At 50.5% G+C, this 20526-nt stretch overlaps 6 protein-coding genes across 6 annotated transcripts; 4 read left to right on the top strand and 2 right to left on the bottom strand.

Annotated features, from left to right (window-relative positions):
- Nucleotides 1-478: 478 nt before the first annotated feature.
- TrAtP1_006677 (uncharacterized protein) lies at nt 479-2249 on the top strand (the record flags this gene model as incomplete). The annotated part of the gene is made up of 2 exons (XM_066113224.1): nt 479-1067; nt 1192-2249. 2 exons carry the CDS (start codon nt 479-481, stop codon nt 2247-2249), a joined length of 1647 nt encoding a protein of 548 aa, XP_065969310.1.
- Nucleotides 2250-3011: 762 nt separating this feature from the next.
- Nucleotides 3012-8507, top strand: TrAtP1_006678 (uncharacterized protein). The gene is made up of 2 exons (XM_014082479.2): nt 3012-7034; nt 7104-8507. Exons 1-2 carry the CDS (start codon nt 3366-3368, stop codon nt 8058-8060), a joined length of 4626 nt encoding a protein of 1541 aa, XP_013937954.2. The 5' UTR covers nt 3012-3365; the 3' UTR covers nt 8061-8507.
- Nucleotides 8508-8630: 123 nt separating this feature from the next.
- TrAtP1_006679 (uncharacterized protein) lies at nt 8631-10660 on the bottom strand. The gene is made up of 3 exons (XM_014082478.2): nt 10177-10660; nt 9027-10089; nt 8631-8972 (listed from the first exon to the last, which is right to left on the bottom strand). The coding sequence occupies exons 1-3, from the start codon at nt 10370-10372 to the stop codon at nt 8837-8839; spliced, it is 1395 nt and encodes a 464-aa protein (XP_013937953.2). The 5' UTR covers nt 10373-10660; the 3' UTR covers nt 8631-8836.
- A 907-nt stretch (nt 10661-11567) lies between these two features.
- TrAtP1_006680 (uncharacterized protein) lies at nt 11568-16195 on the top strand (the record flags this gene model as incomplete). Its single annotated transcript, XM_014082477.2, has 5 exons — nt 11568-12176; nt 12883-12983; nt 13036-13612; nt 13671-14498; nt 14567-16195. 5 exons carry the CDS (start codon nt 11568-11570, stop codon nt 16193-16195), a joined length of 3744 nt encoding a protein of 1247 aa, XP_013937952.2.
- A 199-nt stretch (nt 16196-16394) lies between these two features.
- TrAtP1_006681 (uncharacterized protein) lies at nt 16395-16874 on the top strand (the record flags this gene model as incomplete). Its single annotated transcript, XM_066113225.1, has 1 exon — nt 16395-16874. The coding sequence occupies one exon, from the start codon at nt 16395-16397 to the stop codon at nt 16872-16874; it is 480 nt and encodes a 159-aa protein (XP_065969311.1).
- A 789-nt stretch (nt 16875-17663) lies between these two features.
- On the bottom strand, nt 17664-19637 carry TrAtP1_006682 (uncharacterized protein). The gene is made up of 4 exons (XM_014082476.2): nt 19213-19637; nt 19104-19153; nt 18973-19045; nt 17664-18900 (listed from the first exon to the last, which is right to left on the bottom strand). The coding sequence occupies exons 1-4, from the start codon at nt 19275-19277 to the stop codon at nt 17892-17894; spliced, it is 1197 nt and encodes a 398-aa protein (XP_013937951.1). The 5' UTR covers nt 19278-19637; the 3' UTR covers nt 17664-17891.
- Nucleotides 19638-20526: the final 889 nt, after the last annotated feature.

Genomic DNA, 20526 nt, shown 5'->3' on the forward strand with positions numbered 1-20526 from the left:
TACAACCTGTAACAGTCTCTCTTACGAGGTGATACGGAATATCCGATTGCTGGGCAATTTGAAGTTATTGTAGATGGAGCACTAGTCCTCAGTGGTTGATTCTTTTTCCAGCGAGCAGCGCAGCGCAGCGGATTTCAAATGCCCTGAAAAGGGGCCGAGCTCTGCTAGCTTTGGTGAGCTGATGCCCTGTAAAGTCGCTGGCTTATAGGCGGTACGGGGGCAAGAGCTCCTGGGACCGCTCGCTAAAATCCACCAAACTCCATGACGCGCAGGCGCTAGAGCGCCCCCTTCGGCTGCCCGAGAAAAAAAAAAAAAGGCGTGGAAGGAAAAGCTGCAGTTGAGCGTCAAACGTCACGTCGCACGAAACAATCGGCATCAGTGCATCGAGCAAAAACATCGAGGCAACGCGTGTCCCGACAGCGACAGCGACCTCTCCCGCCGCGCTGAAGAAACATGACAGGCGTGATCCCGCTTGCCAATGGCCTCCATCACCCGCTCCAACCGGCGAGCTGAGGGCCTTCACCTCTATGACCGTAACGTGAACGCCAGCGGCCCCCTCACGCGCTCGGCGCCAGGGCCAAACTCGTCCAGCTTCCACCACGGCGGCGCTGCAGGCGGTCGCACAAAGCGAGCCCTCGACGTGGCCGAGCGCGAGTTCGAGGCCATCCGCCACAAGAAGACGAGGATCGCCGTCGAGATTCTCGCAAAGCCCCAGCTGCCTCTCGAGTCTGTGAATGTACAACCGCCCCCGATACCGCGACGAGCCGCTGTGGCGAGCAGCGCAAGTAGGCCGCCTCCTGCCCCTGTGCAGCCCACCACCAAGCCCCCAGCGGCGCCCATAGCCGCCGAACCGCAGAGCGCCGGCTCCAGCTCCAACCTGACGAAGCATCAGGCGAAAGTAATAAATGGCATTAAGCACGAGCTGGACCGGCTGCAGCCTCGCCAGGACGACACCAAGGAGCAGGGCCGCAAGCTGCGATCGCAGGAGGCGACCCGCTTCAAGAGCGAGCTCTCAGCCTATTTCCCGGACTACGATGAAGTAATAGGCAACGACCCCAAAGAAGAACGTGAGCAGCCCCGTCTATCCGCCCCCGAAACTGCCGTGCCAATTCCCTCGCCACAATCTCGAGGTTTTTATTGCTGCTTTACGACGTGCAACTTTTTTTTTCTGACGAGTCGATTTCGATTTAGATTTACTCAACCCTGAAACGCCGATTATCATTATCGATACCAGTCTGTCGCACGCGATTCCCGATCCTCCTCGCAATGCACCTCGACCCCACCATCGAGCTCTAGGTAGCATCGACTTTCCAGTCAGAGGATACGGCGATGCGCTATTCACCGACGTATTCGACTCTCAGCGCATCGATTTTGGCTTCCTAGAAGCCCAGCACAAGAACAAAAATATAGAAGATCCTCTACCCGACAGCTTGTTCGAGCCCATTCATAAAAAGGCCGAGAGGGTTGAGCGATCGATCCGCAATACAGAGAAAGGCCGAGCACAACATGAAAAGGACCAAATCATTCGACTGCTCGAAGGCCTTCAAGGCCATGACTGGCTGAGAGTAATGGGCGTCAGCGGTGTTACGGAGACGAAGAAGAAGAAGTTTGAACCTGCTAGGATGCATTTCATCAAAGGCTGTCAGGTTATACTGGCTAAATTTCGCAATTGGAATCTAGAAGAGAAGCGGCGAAAGCTGGAGAAGGAGAAGGCGTTGGCAGAAAAGGCCGAGCAAGAGGGTGAAACTGACGAGAGCGAGGATGAATCCCAGGAGAGCCGGGATGGCCACTCCAAGCAGAGTGAAGACGAGGATGAGGTTGAGAGGGAGGGCGAAGGGGAAGACGAAGACGAAGACGAAGACGACATTGAAGAAGACGAGGCTTCTCAAGACGATACTAGCGAGACGTCATCACCGGCTAAGCAACTTCGACGAGAGGCGAGGGCAAGGTCAAAACTGGCGGCGGCAAATTCTACAAAGCCGCGAATACCTCACAGGCCTATACTACCGATAAAACCTCCAGAGCCACCAAAAGAGTTTAAATCATTCTTCTCCAAAAAGTACGAGCGTGATAGCGCGCTTAACCGGCAAAGGCGAGCAGGAAGAAAGGTTCTTGCTTGGGGCCTTCCACTACCCGAAATTGCTGAGGCCGACTTCGTATTGCCAGAAGAATATCGGGATGAAGAGACGCTAAAGGCACGCGCAAGGAAGAAGCGCAGAGACAGGCGAGAGTTGCGGACTCCGAAATAACGTCGAAATCATTGTCATGGGGCGTCATTGGCAGGGGAATGGGAGATCAAGGTACATGTACAGTGGGCGTCTAAGGGTCTGATTTGAAGGGGCGTTTGGTAGTTTCTAGGTCATATATTGGAGATGATGGCCCAGCAGGTTTTTTTTTTTTTTTTTTAAGCAGCTCTTGTAAGATTATACCAAAGCATCAATGCACCGTGGACCTGAGAGTGTACCATCCATTCTCAGGGCAATTCTTAAATTACTGTAATAGAGAAGAAGGAAAAAAAGTTGACACGAACATCAGTGGGCAAGACGAGCATGTCATGAGAGATGCCGATAATTAATGCAATTATGACATCGATGGGATTGAGAAGTGAAAAGAGGCTGCGGACGCTCGGAGCTTAGAAACTTAGCAGGTGTTGGTATGATGTAAGAGGTTGATTGTGTGTATCTACATTCACATGCAAGTCATGTGTAGTGTGCTATAATCGCAAATGGTATGGAAAATACTGAATTAAACCTCTGGAGAAGTAATAGAGAACCTGATATGTATACGATCAAGCAATTTGCGCAATTAGTTGCTACACGCGATTTTCCAAGAGCCTGAGCTTCAGCGGCAATGGCACAGTAGCGTTTGCAGGCCTAGAATTTTGGCTAGTGAAGTTTGGGCTGAGAACGGCAAGCAGCAAATAGCAAGCAAACAGAGGTGCGTGGTCCGTGCTCCTCAAGCTTCTTTCGTGGGAGACGCGCCGCCACCACTCTGGCAATTTGTCCAGCCAACGTACCCGCCGTAGCAGCTTTTTGCGATCCTGCCTTTCCAGCATCTTCCGTATCTCTTTTTCTTTGTAGGACTGGAGTTTGGCGATCTAATTCCTTGCGTCCCTTTCATATTTGCCACCGCTTCCTCGCCTCAAGCCACACCCCTTTGCGACTCATCACCACCTGGAGCGACGCCCGGACGAAGTGCGATGAAGCTGGTGGTGATCTGGTAGCTCTCACTCTCACTTCAGATGCGCTCGCGACAAATCCATCGAGCTCGATGCAGTGACTCTACAATCTGAAGCTCGCTCGAGCCAGGCTGCTCACGACTCTCCCCGCCCCTCAATCTCTCAGACTCTAGTCGCTACCGCGGCCATGGCTGCGTTTATCAGCGGCTCCAACTCGACACCAGACATGGAAGACCAGGCGTTATCGCAGCATCCCCTGCTAGACGGGCGAGATGGACTACCTCCCATCGAGGACCGGCCGGTGCTCGGATACTTCGTTATCAAGCAGGAGGTCAGCCTTGAGGTCAACTTTCGAGATCGACGCATCGATGGCACGACAGACATTTTCATAGTGACTTTTACGGATAGGGCTTCTGAAGAAATCCTTCTCGATGCTGCGCAGTGCGAAATCGATACAGATAATATTACGCTCACCGAAATGCGAGAGGTACAAGGAGAGCCTGTTGAAGGGCAGAAGCGCAAGGTGACGGCCGAATACCGCGATCCGTACCAGAAGCTAGCGCACCCCAAGGGCTGGAACTGGCGCGCTGACCATCATGATCTCCGCCGTATCCGCGCTCGTTCAGTTTTCCATAGCCGTAGGACCGACGTGCCCGCCGAAAATAGAGAATTCGAGGGTTGTACGCCCGTCTACGGCTCGTTGAAGGTGAATCTTCGCAGCAAAGGAGAGCAAGAACGCCCGAGGTTGATCATCAGAAAATCGACACTGAACCTGGACAGTCTGGAAAAGACTCACAAGCAATTCAAGATTACCGTGCCGTTTACAAACAAAAATCCAAGGGATGGCCTGCATTTTGTTGGCGTCGACCCGCTGGATAACCGGTTTACGCACATGTATACTCGCCATTCAATCCAGCCAGGAACCGCGTGCTGCATTTTCCCCTGCGTCGACGATCATGGGGCCCGGTGTGATTGGAGAATCTCCATCAAGTACCCCCGGACTCTTGGCGATGCCCTTCAACAGGCTCTTGCAACGCAACAGGATGGTCCATCCCACAACGGTGTTGAGAAGTCTCAAGTTGATGGCCATGATCTTCACTTCAAGCTGGCCGAAGAAGATAAGCTGCGGGAAATGTCCGTGGTCTGCTCTGGTTTCTTAATGGAAGAGACCACAGACCCCGACGACGACCACAAGAAGATAATGATATTTGAGCCAGAGAAGCAAGTCTCGGTACAAAAGCTTGGGTTTGCCATAGGCCCCTTTGAGCATATCAACCTCTCTTCGGAGTCACGAACTGAAGAAGATGAAGTGAAGCTCGGGATGAGCGCACTGAAAATCCATGCATACTGTTTGCCTAACCGGGCAGACTGGGTTCGCAATACTGCCGCGGCCTTGACCATGGCTGCTGATTTCTTTACGTACACATTTGCTAAGTACCCCTTTGGCAATTTCAAGCTATGTTTCCTCGACGACATGGTGGAGGACACAACGGTGCTGCATTCCCTGGCTTTTATCAGCAACCGACTCCTGTACCCCGAAGACATCATCGATCCAGAAATTGAGACGACAAGGAAAATTGTTTACACTCTGACATCTCAATGGATAGGGATCAACATGATCCCGAATACGCGAAACGATATGTGGCTTGTGATTGGACTAGCCCATTACATGACGGATTTATTTATGAAAAAGCTTTGCGGTAACAACGACTATAGGTTTCGGATGAAAATGTTGGCGGATAAGCTTGTAGAGACTGATATTGGCCGACCGTCTCTATCGAATCTTGGTCATAGTCTCCACCTTGGCGAATTTGAGATGGAGTTCATGGCCTTGAAAGCACCCATCGTGTTTTTTATTCTCGACAAGCGGCTCAGCAAAGCATCTGGTGGCCACGGATTGACTCGCATCCTCCAGAAACAGCTGACCAGGGCTCAGATTGAAAGCAGTGATAAATTTCTCATTCTTGACTCGGAAAAATTCAGAGCCACATGTGAGAAAGCTGCCAAATACCGCCTCGAAAGCTTTTGGAATCAGTGGGTATATGGCTCAGGCTGTCCGAGATTCGACGTCAAGGCTAAATTCAATAAAAAGAGACTCTGCGTGGAGTTGATGTTGATACAGACACAGCAGCAAGCTATCAAAAAGACCGAGCTCAGTAAAGATGAATTCTTTCGAGCTATCAAAGAACGAAGGGCGGATCTTAAGATTGGTGAAGCACAGCCATTGTTCACTGGACCCATGACTATCCGGATTCATGAAGCCGATGGCACCCCTTACGAGCATATTCTAGAGATTCGAGAGGATGCTGCGCGTTCTACGAAATTCGAAATCCCTTACAATACAAAATATAAGCGATTAAAGAGGACGCGCCGCATGAAAGAGAAGCACAACGCAGGCGCAAGTATGGAGATACCTGAAAATACTGATGATGCTCTACTCTACTGCCTCGGAGACGTCCTACAGAGCCCAGAGGATCTCCGCGACTGGGAGCTGATAGAATGGGACCCAGAAACCGAACGGAAAATGGACCAAGAGTCATACGAGTGGATTCGCGTTGATGCCGACTTCGAATGGGCGTGTAGCATGAACAGAACTCTCGAGCCATACATGTATGTGTCTCAACTGCAGCAAGACCGGGACGTGGTCGCCCAGCAAGATGCCATGTTGTATCTGTCGACCGGCCCCCTTCATCCGATTGCCTCTGGATTCCTTGTGCGAACACTTGTTGATCGTCGTTATTTCCACGGCATCCGGACCATGGCAGCGAAAGCCCTGACCAGGCAGGCCAACATCAAGGACATTCCGATGCTGGGACTCCGGCAGTTGATGCGGGCTTTTCGCGACATGTTCTGTTATGACCAAACAAACCAGCCTCTTCAAAACGACTTCTCTGACAAGAGACAGTACAATGTCCGGTGTTCAATTATCAGAGCCATCTCTGAGGTTAGGGATGGCACAAATTACTGTCCATTCGAGGCCCGACAGTTTATTTTAGACCAACTGCTCTTTAATAACAACGAGAACAACCCGTATTCTGACCATTACTACATAGCTTTGCTGGTTGAAGCGCTGGCTACGTCGCTTATTCCTGCTCAGGCAGACGAATGGTTCAAGCGACAAGTCAAAATCCCCACCGAAGAGGAACGCCGGTTTCTTGAGGAGGCAATGGAGCAAATTGAACGAGTTCTCAGACGTGATGAGTGGACGCATTCGTACCAGAATATTTGGACCATTGCAGGTTTGGATGCGAAGCAGCGCCTCATGAAAGCAGAAGTGATACCCATCAACTACGCTGAATTTGGCCAGTATCTGCTGGATGGAACAAACGATTTAATTCGCATCAAGTGTTTTGAGGCTCTAATCGATCTTGGGGCACTGATGGACCCGACAGTGTTCACTTTCCTGTTCTACTCTTTGATGACGGATCGATCACCCTTTGTTCGTGACAAACTTATTCAGGCGGTGGCCCGGGGTCTTGCTGCGATTGCATTCGGCGAACACTCAAAGGCTGTTAAGAATGAGCCTGCCCAGGATGAGGCGGATGCTTTGCTGCTTATCCAAGACAGTGCCGAGGAAGTTGCTGCCAGAAAGGAAAAGTTTGCTCGAAAAGAAAATCTAGACGCTGCGCTGAAAGCTTTGAGGAAGGAAATGGAAGAGACGTATAACGGTGATGAGAGGCATTACAGCACCGCCATGCGTAAGGCGCTGGACCACCCTAGTCTTGGGCGGGCTGAAATTGCATCGCTGCTTGATTTGGCAGCTATGATGTTTGAGGAGGCGAGAAGCTGGGTGCTCACGCTCAACTTGCCCAAGGGCTGGAAGGTGGAGCGCCCTGTGGTTCAGCTTTCGGACCGAGTAAGTTACTGCATACTTCCCCCCCCCTTTTTTTTTACCATGACAGCCGGATAATCTGACTCTCAATAGCTTATGGTGAACTTCAAGTCTTATTATAAGACCAAGTTGAAGAATGCAGTGCCTGTGCCAGCACCACGAACTCCTGCGCCTGAGGTTAAGCTGCCACCTCCTTTGCCAAGATCATCATCTATCAAGATCAATACAAAGGCCGCGCAGCCGCCGCAGCCGCAGCCACTCTCACAGCCATTTCAACCTGCGCGACCTGCAGCTGTTCCCAAGCCAACGCCTCCTGCAGACACCATAGTTGCGGCTCCAGGGGTCTCTCGTCCTTTGAATGGCACTAACTCGCTTCTGAAAACTGGCGTCAAGCTCGAATCTCAATCAGGAGTACTGGCCAAACGGCCTCGGCCAGAAAAGGGCGATCAAGCGTCAACACCAAAGAGACCCAAAGTGGAAGGACCGTCATCGAGCTTCGAAAGGATCACTGCTCTTCCAAAGAAGCGGCGCATCGTCACTCTCAGAACATCCAATCCAAAGCGACTCGCTGTCATTCTTGGTCATACAAAGACTCTTTCTTCTATTCCTAGCAGGACAGCTTTACCTTCTGCGGCTCCCAAGGAACAGCCGGCACTCGGCTTGGCCAAGGATATCAATGCTTTGAAGCCTGCGCGCAAGCCGCTGCCTTCTGGAGACATAGTTAGGAAGCCCTTGCCAATGGGTGGATCGTCTTCGAGCCTCTCGAGCCTTGGAGGTTCTCCGACGACGACTAGTAAGATTTTTGCGAAGCATCGTCCCCCCATGCCTGGGCCTAAAGCGCCTAGCAAATCCCCCCAGCAAGTCTCAGTCTCCGAGCAAGTCGGCTACTCCGCCGGTGCCCAGTCAACCAGCGGCAGCAGCCCCGGCACCTGTTCCAAGCGCACGTCCCAAGATCAAGATTATCAGAAAGCCCCAGCCAACTCAGGCTCCTCCTGCGCCATGAAGCAGAGTTGCCTGTCTGGACGAGGAACATGGAAGAAAGTTGTATAGAAAAGAAAACAGAAAGAAAAGAAGGGGGCATTTGGAAGCCGGCATCCTCGGATAACAAAAAAAAGTAAAGAAAAATAAGGAATGAAAGAAATAATTCTACGAGAAGGTTCTCGTTTTTTTTTTTTTTCTACGCGTGGGAGGTGATGAATTTTTACGCATTGATACCTTTCTTTTTTTTTCTTCTTCCTCTCTATTCGTATTCTCTCTTTCTCTTCTGAGAGGAGAGTACCTCGATTTGTATTTACTAGCATTATCATGGCGTTTGGAAGGGAAAGGGGACGGAACGTATGAACGACTTTTCACAGTGCTCCATGGGAGTCGGGGTAGTCATGAGGGCGACAGTTAAATTTAGGAAGGGGCGAGGCATGGCTTAGGACGAGGGGTTTAATACACGTCTTTGATAGAAGAGTGATAGCCCTAACATACTTAATCTAAACTGATATGGACAAAACTTTATCGGTGCATGTTCTTGGTGCAGTCGCTGAGATGGTTTATGGATGCTGGTTCTTGTTCAGACTCGTCGCAGAAATTTTACATGTACGATTTCAAGTCCACGGGTATACCTGTAGCTCATGGGCATAGCGTGTATTATCATTGGCAGTGGCCCATGTGTCTGTCTATCTTTATAGGGTATATAACGAATATGGGCTGTAGCTGAAAAGCGTTTCCGGGAGACTAACAAGACGTGCGCAATCTTATCTTGTAGCTAAAAAAAACAAACCTGCCGCCGCTCTAGATGTAGAGTTGGTTGAATGGTGTGCCCTTAAAACCCCGTTTTATGCTTTGACATCTTCCTCCCTGCCCCATCGTGCAGTCTCGTCGCCATCCTTCCATTCCCGCTCAACATAGCCAATCTGCTGCTTGACTTTTTGAACCGTCTCCTTGTCACCAGTATTCTTTCCAGAATTGTCACTGTTGAAAGTAAGTCTCCGAGTCATTTCGCATAGCTGAGGAACAAAAACTAACCTGATTTTGACAGCTGGCCGACCAGCAGCTGAGCTGAGCTTAATGACAATATTCAGTGGCACTGACTTGGTTCCAGTCGTAAGGTGCGTGAAATCGTTTGTTAAGAAGGTGCCGACACCAAAAGATGGTTGAAAGCCGTACTTTTGCGAAATTTGAAGATACTCCAAACAGCTATCGATGTTCAACGAGTCGGAAAACACAAGCGTCTTCTTATCCTTGATGCCTTGAGCATCGTAGTAATCGCGCAGTAGCTTGACGTATTCGGCGGGATCTCCGGAATCTTGTCGTACTCCGGCAAACATCTCAGCATACGTCTTCATGCTCCCATCAGCCTTCTGGAAGACTTCGGGGCTGAAGCCGCCATCGACCGGACGGATGGGCAGGCTAAAGGCCCTGAGGAATTCTTGTGTGCCAAAGGTGTCTGTCAGAGCAATGGTCAAGTTGGGGCCGAAAGAGCTGACCCAGTGACGAAGAGCCTCTTCAGTTGCCTTGGTATAGTCGTTGGTGATGGCAGCTATTCCCATAAACCACTCATGGGCTACGGTACCAACAGGTGGGATGCCGAAGCGCATGGCCAAGTGCACATTGCTCGTGCCAGTCAGCTTTCCAGGGAAACCCTTTGCAGCCGCCTCCTTTGATGCCTTGACCAATCCGCGAAATACTAGTGCCTGGGTATGGTAGTCACGGCGTCTTCGGGTGCCGAATTCGGAAGTGGTGCATCCGGCTTCAAGAAGGCGTAGACCCTTCTCAAATGCCTTTTCTTCTTGTCCTTCGTAGTTCCAGTCTGTGTCGATGAAGCGAAAGTAAGCCTCAGAAGTAAGCGCTAATATAGGAATCTCATAGAGAATCGTGTCGGACCAGGTGCCCTTGATCTCCATGTGGACGTCGCCAACATCCGAGTCAGAGCCTGTGTCGTCTCCAACGGGGGTAAATGTCGTGAGAACCTGCTCCCGGGGCCGCAGGCGAAAGTCCTTGAGGAATTCGAGATAGTCCGAAGTTAGATACTTGCAGTGCTCCTGCAAGAATCGATACTCCTCGTCAGACAGGGAAATGTTGCCGAGCTCTGTTAGGTTACGTCAGTATACACGCAACAGACGCTCGACAACTGGCATTGCGCAACACTGCTTCGGAGAACAAAAAAAGCACATACTGCGGATTTGCTCCTCTAGCCATTTGAAAGCAGCTCGGGAGAGCTTCTTGTCGGGGGTTCTGTTGGTGAAAGCATAGGTCACAGGAACGTCCTTGAAGAACTTGAAGACGGCACATTGCATCGTCAGCTTATACAAGTCGGTGTCCAGGAAGGAGATGACTCCCTCCGGGAAGGGAGAAGAGCTGTTGAAGTCCATGGCTGGAGATGAAAGAAAAACGAGAGAGAGTGCTATGGCGCGATGATGGTTATTGGGGAGGAGGAATGATTCATCAAGGTCCTTTAGGTAGTTGCCGGAAAAGTGTTTTGGGTTAAGTTTAGTCTATTCAGCTACACTGGCGGGGCCGCTCAAGAGTTGAAAGTTACTGCTGATAAATTAGGAACTGGCCACTGTTAATCCGAAATGATAGCGCTTGGCGCCCCGTGGTTCTGGACCGAGTCAAGATGCCGAGTTTGCGCGAGAGATTTTACTTCAAGTTGTTTCAGGGTGCTGCCTACTAAGCTTGCTACAGCCTTTCTCTTCACTTCTATGTATTGACGTACCAAGGTCTACTACTACCTGAAATAGTAACACGCCTAGAGCACATTAGCGGGCAGATATTGCGTGGTATTTGAGACAAGATAAAAGGAAGCATGTCCAATTTACACTAAACCTTGAGTGAGAGTACAGCAACATGATCTGATTTCCTAAAGAAACTATTTCGATCGATATTAATAATCCGAAACTGGCCGTATGCACGAACTAAACACTGGGAAACAATCAACTGGAAAGTCCCTCCAGGGTCCTCTAGTGGTCTGGCAGCTTATTTGCACGCCCCATGATATCATGCGACGCCGAATTCCGCTGTGCCAGATGATGATAAGGGAACAACGATGATCCGCGCCTTCAAACAGAGCTAAAAACCTTCTGCTAGCAATGAATTCCGCTCCAAAGAGCTTATCAGCACGTGATGCAGAAGCCTCCGCGGCACGCCCAGGCGATGGCTGTCAGATCTCGTCACCCTTTGAATTCGGAGCTACCCAGGTTTGCACCGGTACAAAATTGTGTGCCCTCCAGAGATTTGTTTGTTGTTTGCTATCGCCGTGTCTATCTTTTGATCGAATCGTGTCTTGGGGCTTGAGCTTCCATGTAAGAGCACATCGGCTCAGCTGTGCCCATAAGCTGTAAGTCGTTTCTTTCTTCTGCTTTCGCGCGACAAAAGAGATCTAGCCGAACAATCTCCTGAGCCGGCTGTGAGGTGTGGACGGGCAGACATTAACAGATTGCTGTTACTGTTCGCCGACGTGGTTCTCCAAGAGAGAGCACGTAAATACTGCCTTCTTCTGCTAGACATCGCCTTCAGCTCTCTCTCGTTTCGAATTTTGCTAATTAAAATCCTTGTCGGCAGATCAGCATGAACAGCCAGAATCTACACGGCCACGGCGGCAGCGCGCCGTACGACCGAGATCGCGATATGGATGAACGACATCGCGCCATCCAACAGCACGAAGAAATGGCTCGCCGCGACCAAGAACGAGACAGAGAGCGCGAGCGAGAACGAGACAGCGAGCGTTACCCGCCGGCACCGCACCAGAGCAGCGCCGGCTCAATTCCCATTCACCAGCCGGTGGCCTCGCGGATCTCCGGTGCTATACACAGTCCCGGAGGGCTGCTCGCGAATCATAATGGCAACGCGCCGCCCATTCCGCTCGGCGCTCCGTCGGGACCGCTGGGTAACTTTGGCGGGCCTTTGCAGGGCGAGCATGGACGGCCGATGCAGCATGGCGGACCGGGCGGTGCCAACGGGCAACACCAGATGTTCGCATCGATTTCTCATACACAACCACCTCCCAACGGCTCCCAGGCGGCGCCGGGCGGCGGTATCTTTGGTGGGCCTTTACAGCCGCAACACCAACCAGAGGGAGGACGCGGAGGCCAACAGAATGCGTCGATGGTTGGCGTGGCTCCTGGTGGGCACCAGATTCCCGGTGGCATCACTCAGGGTCAGCAGCCTATTCTGAATGTGAGTGGCTGCATTTTTCTTCTGCATACATGTTTGAGTTTATACCTTTTTTTCCCCCCCTCCCGTTGTTTGAGTAGAGTGAACGCAAAGTCAAGTGAATGGCCTTGCAGCCTGCAGGTGGCTTTGGAGTGGCAGCCAGCCGCTTGGGAGATAAACAAACGGCTTTCAGATGTGATTCACTCTTGGGTGCTCGCATATTTCTTCCCCTCTTTTTATCAGTATCAAGCTCGTTTGCCTCCCTCCGTCTTTTCTGGATAGAGGAACGCCCATTTTCTTTTTCTTCCTCCTTTGCCTCTGCTGCCTACCCGCCCCCGCCTAGCAATCGCATATGGATGCGCTGTAACGGCTGCATAAACACACCACTTCCTTTCTGGCGCTGCTGTTACACAAGCCTGAACGCGAGCCCAAATCGAGCGCGAAGATGGATCAGCTACAACAGTATCCCGCAATGGCCATCACACTGCCATCCGGCCGTCCACTGGCCAGTGTCGTTGATCCCGTGGGGCTTCAAACCATGGCTTTCTTCGATTTTCCAGCTGGGACACGGGAAGTAGTCACTGCTTTCGTTGCTGGCGGCGAGCGTTTAATCTTGGCCTGTCGCGATGACACTAGGCTCTGGGGCTTCTACCATCATTTTCATGTGCCGTTGAATCTATTTTATCTTGATGCTTCCGTTGCTCAGTCGCTGATATTTCTGATCGTTTAGGATGCTCTCACCTATCTCGACCAAGTCAAGGTGCAATTTCACGACCAACCTGACGTTTACAACAGATTCCTCGACATTATGAAAGATTTCAAAAGCCAGGCGTATGCAAATCATAGGCATTTCTGTAACTCTCAGACGCTGACATACACTTAGTATTGATACACCCGGTGTTATTAACCGTGTTTCTGAGCTGTTCGCTGGTCACCCAAATCTGATCCAAGGCTTCAATACGTTTTTGCCTCCTGGATATAGAATTGAGTGCGGAGCCGGCAATGACCCGAATACTATCCGAGTCACTACCCCCATGGGAACTACAGTCCAGTCTATCGCTGGACGGGGACCACAGCCTGAAGGACATGGACTTGCTGTTGGAGGCGGCCAGCCATTATTTCCTGAGCGCGGAAACCAATGGCAACAAAGGCCTCAGCACAATATTGAGAGCCCAGAGGCTACCTTTAGTACTCCAGTGCAGAATGGCGCAAATCTGTTTGTCCAGGCAGCAACCCAAAGCGGCGCGTTTGAAGGTCCAGGAAGTCACCAGCAACGCAATCCTTCCCAGATGCAGGGAAATGCAGGCCCGCCTAGCGGACCAAATGCAAGGAATGCCCACACTCCATTGCCTACATCTGGCCCTGGTGCAGCCAATGGCGGTGCGGCTAACCCAGCAAATATGGAACGTCGTGGCCCTGTTGAGTTTAACCACGCTATCAGCTATGTAAACAAAATCAAGGTAAGCACCCACCGTTGAGGTGTCTATCTGAGCTGTTGACTAATAATCCATCTGAAAGAACCGCTTCCAGGATAAGCCTGAGATCTATAAACAGTTTCTCGAAATTCTACAGACTTACCAAAGAGAACAAAAGCCGATACAAGATGTCTATGCTCAAGTGACTACTCTCTTCAACTCGGCACCTGATCTCTTAGAGGACTTTAAGCAGTTTTTGCCAGAGTCTGCGGGCCAAGCCAGAGCACCGCCAGGCCGCCCAGAAGATGGCACCGCTGCTGGATCTGCACACACCCCTCAGCCAGGACTGAGAGATGGACAGAAGATGCCTCCTTTGGGAAGCTTTGCGCCACCAGTCAGCGCAGGCAAAGATACCAAGAAGCGGCCACGCACTGACAAGCAGACCCCTACTCCTGGTGCTCTTCTCCCAGAACCTCCCGTTGCGACCCGAATTCCTCCTCAAACTTTGAACGGTAGCAAGCGACCGAAGCTGAGCCATGCCAGAGGCAGCGGAGACGCTGGTTCCATCGAGCCTACCCTTACGCCTGTCATGCCTGAGCCTTATCCTCCTCGCTCTCCCGCTACATCAAACCAGGAGGAAATTGCCTTCTTTGAGAGGGTTAAGAAGTTCCTTAGCAATCGGTCTGCGATGAACGAGTTTCTCAAACTCTGCAACCTTTTTAGCCAAAATATCATTGACAAGAACACTTTATACCACAAAGGTGCTCTTTTCATCAGCGCAAACCCAGAGCTGATGACTTTTTGGAAAGCCTTTGTCGGCGTCGACTCTCAAGATGTGGTTATCGATAATAGACCAGCGCCGCCGCTAGAGAAGGTCTCTTTGAGCAATTGTCGTGGCTACGGGCCTAGCTACAGGCTCCTCCCAAAGAGGGTAAGTAATCAACATAAATTCCAAATTTTTACTCATTTCATCATTGGCTAACAAGTGCTTCACCATAGGAACGACTCAAGCCTTGCAGTGGCCGCGATGAGCTCTGCAACTCGGTTCTAAACGACGAGTGGGCTTCGCACCCGACTTGGGCCAGCGAGGATTCCGGATTTGTTGCTCATCGCAAAAATCAGTTTGAAGAGGGCCTTCACCGCATCGAAGAGGAGCGCCATGATTACGATTTTAACATTGAAGCCAATCTGAAATGCATTCAACTCCTGGAGCCTATTGCTCAGCAGATGCTTGCAATGTCGCCATCTGAAAGAGAGGCGTTCCACATGCCCTCTGCTCTTGCCGGCCAAAGCACTTCCATATTCAAGCGCATTTGCAAGAAGATTTATGGAGAGCGCGGCATCGACGTTGTCAATGACATGTACACGCATCCATTTGATGTGATACCCGTACTCTTGGCTCGCATGAAACAAAAGGATGAAGAGTGGCGGTTCTCTCAGCGAGAATGGGAAAAAGTGTGGCACGCTCAAACGCATAACATGCACCTCAAGAGTTTGGATCACATGGGCATCCTCGTCAAGTCAACGGACAAGAGAAATCTGACGGCGAAGCATCTGGTAGATGTCATCAAGACCAAGCACGAGGAGCAACGTCGCGAGCGCATTCTAAAGGGGAAGGCGCCTCGTCACCAATTTGTTTGGGATTTCAAGGACAAGGACGTTGTTCTCGATCTTTTGCGCCTCATGATGCTCTATAGCATGCATAATGGTCAGCACAGCGGCCAAGAGAAGGAACGCATCTTGGACTTTTTTGAGACGTTCGTCCCGGCCTTTTTTGATCTCTCAGAGGACATCGTCCAGGAGAGAGTCCCAAAGATGCAACCCGAATCTGGCGAAGAGGAGATTGAAGACCAGACGCCGGCTGAATTGACCAACGGCCGCAGTCGCCGCAATGGAAAGAAGGGCGATCTCCTTAGAGGGGTCCTCGACCCTGGCCGAAACGGCAGCAAACCACGAAACCAGAAAGAGGACAGCGCGGCCTCTGGCAGCAAAGAGACCACTCCTGAAGTTGGATCTGCCAACGAAGAAGAGATGGCCGATGTTAATGACGACGCCGCTGTCACTGAGGTATCGAATGAGCGATGGATGCCTACTATTCCTAAGCCAGTGGTCGTTGGTGACAGCGATAATGCTCTCCTTGATGCTGATGGAGAGCTCAAAGCCGACGGCTTCTTCACTCGCCCGTGGTACAACTTTTTCTGCAACCAGACCATGTTTGTTTTCTTCAGCATCTTCCAAACAGTCTACTCTCGACTCCTGGATATCAAGGACAGCAAAGACGCTGTTGCTTTTGCGATTGATCGACTCAACAAGCCTAAGCCTGCTAGAGATCTAGGTTTTACAGAGAACCACATGACATTCTTTGATCCCAACGAAGAGCCTTCTAAATTTTGGCCCAAGACTCTGGAGCTTATCGAGGACTATATTACAGGAGAAATTGATGAAAACCGATACCAAGATGTCATGCGGCACTATTATTTGAAAAACGGCTGGAAGCTGTACACTATTCAAGATCTGCTCAAGACGCTTTGTCGTCTGGCTCTGACCTGCAAGAGTCTGGACGCTAAAGAGAAGACACCAGATCTCATTCAGCAGTATCTGCTGAGCCGAGAAAAAAGAAGAGACTAGTTATCAGACTGAGATTAGCGCCAGAAAATTTGCAGAGAAGTGTGTTAAGGATGGTGATCTGTTTGTTGTCTGCTGGGTAAGTTTACGGATTTTAGTTACTTTTTCTGTCCCCTCTACAGCGGCTAACTCTTGAATCTAGTTCCCTCAGAAGTCAGAAGCCACCGTCCGATGGCTCCAGCGGGACGAGACCACTTTCTACATGGATGAGATGCAACTCCGTGAGAGGTGGCAATATTATATCTCTTCTTTCATTCGTGTCGAACCTACCGAGGGTGTTGCTCGATCGAAGATGAAGAAGGTGGTTCTCACTCGCAACCTACCATCTGGGGAGTCTGACAACGATGAGGATGGCATCCCTAAGCCGGTATCATACAAAGAGAGCCTTACAGTCAGTATCTGTCTCAAGAGCTCCAAAATGATTTGGGCTCCCGGCACCTCCGAATACTTCGTTTACGACCAGGCTCCAAGGACCAAAGAGCAACGCGAACATCGCGAGAAGCTCACCAAGGCTACGAGCAGTTTCCGTGAACGAAAGCTTCTTGAGAAGATGGTGCATAACCCAGTCTGGGCCAAAGATATGAGCCCCGAGGAAGTTCAAGAGCTCAATGGAAATTTCCGCAGGTGGATGGACGAGGGAATCCCTCCAGCTGGTTCTAATGAGGACGTGGACATGGATTAGGAAATCTCTCTGGCCGGTTCTAATGAGGACGTGGACAGGGATTTGGAAATCTTTCTGACCGGTTCTAATGAAGATGTGGACAGGGATTTGGACAACCAACCCTTTTTTCCAATCTTCTGTTTTTGACGTCTTTTTTTTCCCCTCCCATTCTCTTTTTCATCCAGAGAAAGAGAATCATATTTGGCATGCTTCGAGCGGAATTGGGTTACGCTTTTTGATTTATACATTATATCCCCCCTCCCCCAAGTTGGCTGCGACTTCAGTAAACGAAAAGGGAGAAAAAAAAAAGGGGACACCTTTCCAACTTTGGGGACAAAAAGTACAGCATACGATGCGAGCACAAAAAAAAATTATTTGAACAGAAAACTTAACTGGCACGAAGTTCTAATGGAATTGATATTCGACGCGGAGTAGGTGGTAAAAGGGAGGGTAGGCTGCGTGCTGGTAGTATATCTTGCAGCGTACTTTGTTTCTCTCTCTTTCTCTCATTCTTTTCTATATGGGAGTGCTAGTTTCTGTATTTTACGTTTTGCTTTTGATTGTTTTTTCCAATCCCCAGGTACGGATATTGGGGATTTCCTTTTACCCTCTAGTAGCTCTATGCAGTACTATAGCTTGAATTGACGAGGATTAAGACTAAGACGATGCGATTTGTTGTTTCAGTAAAGGTGTTATGAGACTGACCAAGGCTGCTGAACTTGTTTTAAGCCGGTTCATTCAAAAAATGGAAACGTATCGTGATCTAAGAGGGGGCTGCTTCTTCGAACGCCTTTAGAATTGCTCATGTTTAAGATTAAATGTTACTTTTTATTATATTTTATATCCCTAGCCTATTATCCAACTATGGCTCAGCCTTCTTTTATGTATGGCAGTATATATCGCTGGTCCCTAAATGTATATGCTTCCTCCAAGCTCTTCTATCTCGCTTTTATTATTCAGCTCATATATTCATAATGGTATTTTGTTTTCTTATAATTTTGATGCCTCTGGATGAGAGGCTGGTTCAGAGGTGGGCAGTCACTGCAGGTTCTCGATGACCAGGGCAGAGGCACCACCGCCGCCGTTGCAGATACCGGCAACGCCAATCTTGCCCTTCTTCTCTGCCAGAACTGAGGTCAGGGTAGAGAGGATACGGGCACCGGAGGCACCCAGAGGGTGGCCGATGGCAACTGAGCCGCCATAGACGTTGACCTTCTCAGGGTTGAGGTTGAGGAGCTGAATGTTGGCGAGGGCAACGACGGAGAAGGCCTCGTTGATCTCGTAGTAATCGATATCATCGGCGGTCAGACCAGCATGCTTGATGGCCTTGGGGATGGCAGCAGCGGGAGCAATGGTGAATCGCTCAGACTCGCGCTCTGCGTCACCCCAGCCGAGTATCTTGGCAATGGGCTTGAGGCCGAGCTCCTTGAGCTTACGCTCGGAGACCAGAACGACAGCGGCAGCACCGTCGTTCAAGGGAGCGGCGTTGGGGGCAGTGACGGTACCGGTGCCGTCAGTCTTGAAAGCCGGGCGTATAGCCTTGAGCTTGGCCTCGTTGAGGTTCTTGACCTCGTCGTCTCGGTCAATGGTGACATTAGGCTTGCCACGGCCGCCAGGAACCTCGACAGGAACAATCTCCTTGAAGAGGCCGGCCTCGGTGGCAGCCTGAGCCTTCTTGTAGGTGTTGATGGCATATTCGTCCTGGGCCTCGCGGCTGAGCTTGTGCTCATCAGCGCAGAGCTCGGCCTGAAGACCCATGTGCTCCTTCTTGAAGGAATCGATGAGACCGTCCTTCAGGACACCCTCGACGAGAGTCTGGTCACCGTACTTGGCGCCGGTGCGCATGTTGGGCAGGTAGTGGGGAGTGTTGGACATGGACTCAGAGCCGGCAGCAACCACAATGTCGTTGATGCCAAGCATGATGTTTTGGGCACCGATAATGACCGCCTTTAGGGATGAAGCGCAGACTTTGTTGACAGTGGTGGTAATGACGTTCTTGGAGAGGCCAGCGCCGAGGGCGGCCTGACGAGCAGGAGCCTGACCCAAGCTAGAAGAAGAATATGTATGAGCATCCATGTTTGATCGAGTCGTGGTTCGAAGGACCTGAAATTCGGCTTACTTGGCAGAGAGGACATTGCCAAAGAAGACCTCTTCGACATCTTCGGGCTTGATGCCAGAGCGCTCAACGGCTCCTAAGCGGCTGTTAGATTCGGATACAAGCAGCAGGCATCAAGGAGGGAATAGACAAACCCTTGATAGCGGCAGAACCGAGCTGGGTGGCAGTCAGGCCGGACAGAGAGCTGCAACGGGTTCTTAGCACCAAGATCGTACGAGTCAGAGAGTAGCAGCAGTTTCTTACCCCAAGAAAGAACCAACGGGGGTTCTGGCGGCAGAGACGATGTAAACGGGAGGAAGGCCAGACATCTTGACGGTGTTGTTTGGAAGACTGAGAGGATGGAAAGAAGAGGAATGAAGAAAAGGGGTGGATTAGGTATGGAGAGGTAAGAGAGTAAGAAAGATGGAGAGGTCCAAGGGGTATATATATGTACCACTAGTGGTGCTGCCCAACAGATTAGATTAGCAGCAGCAAGGTGGCGTAATTGGGGATTTGGACGCGATGGTGGTGCAATTGGTTGATCCTGATGCGGAAATGGGTGTGGACGAGGGTCTGAAAATGTCGCAGGGTTGAGGCTGGAACACTTGATTGCGAATGCGACCTGGAGTGGTTGGATCTTGCAAAAACGCGAGCCGTGAGCTAGGTACCAATGGAAGCATTCAGGGCCCTGATTCTGGGTTCCTGATGCCGAGTGACGGCGGAGAGGGGCACATTTTTTTGGCCTACGGTCGGCTCTTGGGACCCCGCCAAGGTACTAGGTACATGCAAAAGAGTTGAACGCGCCACATGTGCTAACTTTTAGGCAGACTGCAGCTGTATTCACGTAGCTTCACCGCTCCACACTGCAATTGCCATGTTGGGCAGTAAGTCAGTTCATGCCATATTAGATTTACAGCAGCTTCTATCAGTAGACTTGAAGCATGGATTTTAGAACATGCAAGTATAGACTACGTAGCTCAGCTCAGCTGCCTGCTGGATAATGAGAGCTGCTGATAAATCTCACCTCCTATGCCCAATTCATGTAAATTCGGTATCACAATGGAAATATACTAGGTAGGTGCTTGTCGCATTCATCTCATCGCAATACACATGGATGCGATTGCGCTAGCCTCCCGTATCCGTATCCGTAAACTTCAGATCCTTCCGATAGCACAACGTCGCTCGTCACAGGGATAATTTTGATTATTGTAATCACCAAATACTATTAGTACATGCACATGTGTAAGATTAATCTTACTGATTGACTCAGCCAAGCCAACCTGAGGCACATCAAGTAGTAGGTAGTATTATAATCAGAGCAATGCGAGGCTGCTGGTCCTGGTACCCAGTACATGTTGCCTCTAAAAGCAAGACCCACAGCGATTAACCTTGGTGCCTTTCAGGAACCAGATGCTCACGATATCGGACAGAGGTCTTGATGGGTCCGGAAGTGGGATTATTTTAATCCGAAAACGACCCAAGTGGCTCCACCCGCGATCGCGATAAGATAAGATTCGCTCAGCCTTGCAATCGTCACGTGATAAGCTCTTCAAGCTTTTGCAGCAAAAAAGTTGCTGG

The sequence above is a fragment of the Trichoderma atroviride genome, chromosome 3 (genome assembly GCF_020647795.1).
Source record: "Trichoderma atroviride chromosome 3, complete sequence".
Classification (NCBI taxonomy): Eukaryota; Fungi; Ascomycota; class Sordariomycetes; order Hypocreales; family Hypocreaceae; genus Trichoderma; species Trichoderma atroviride.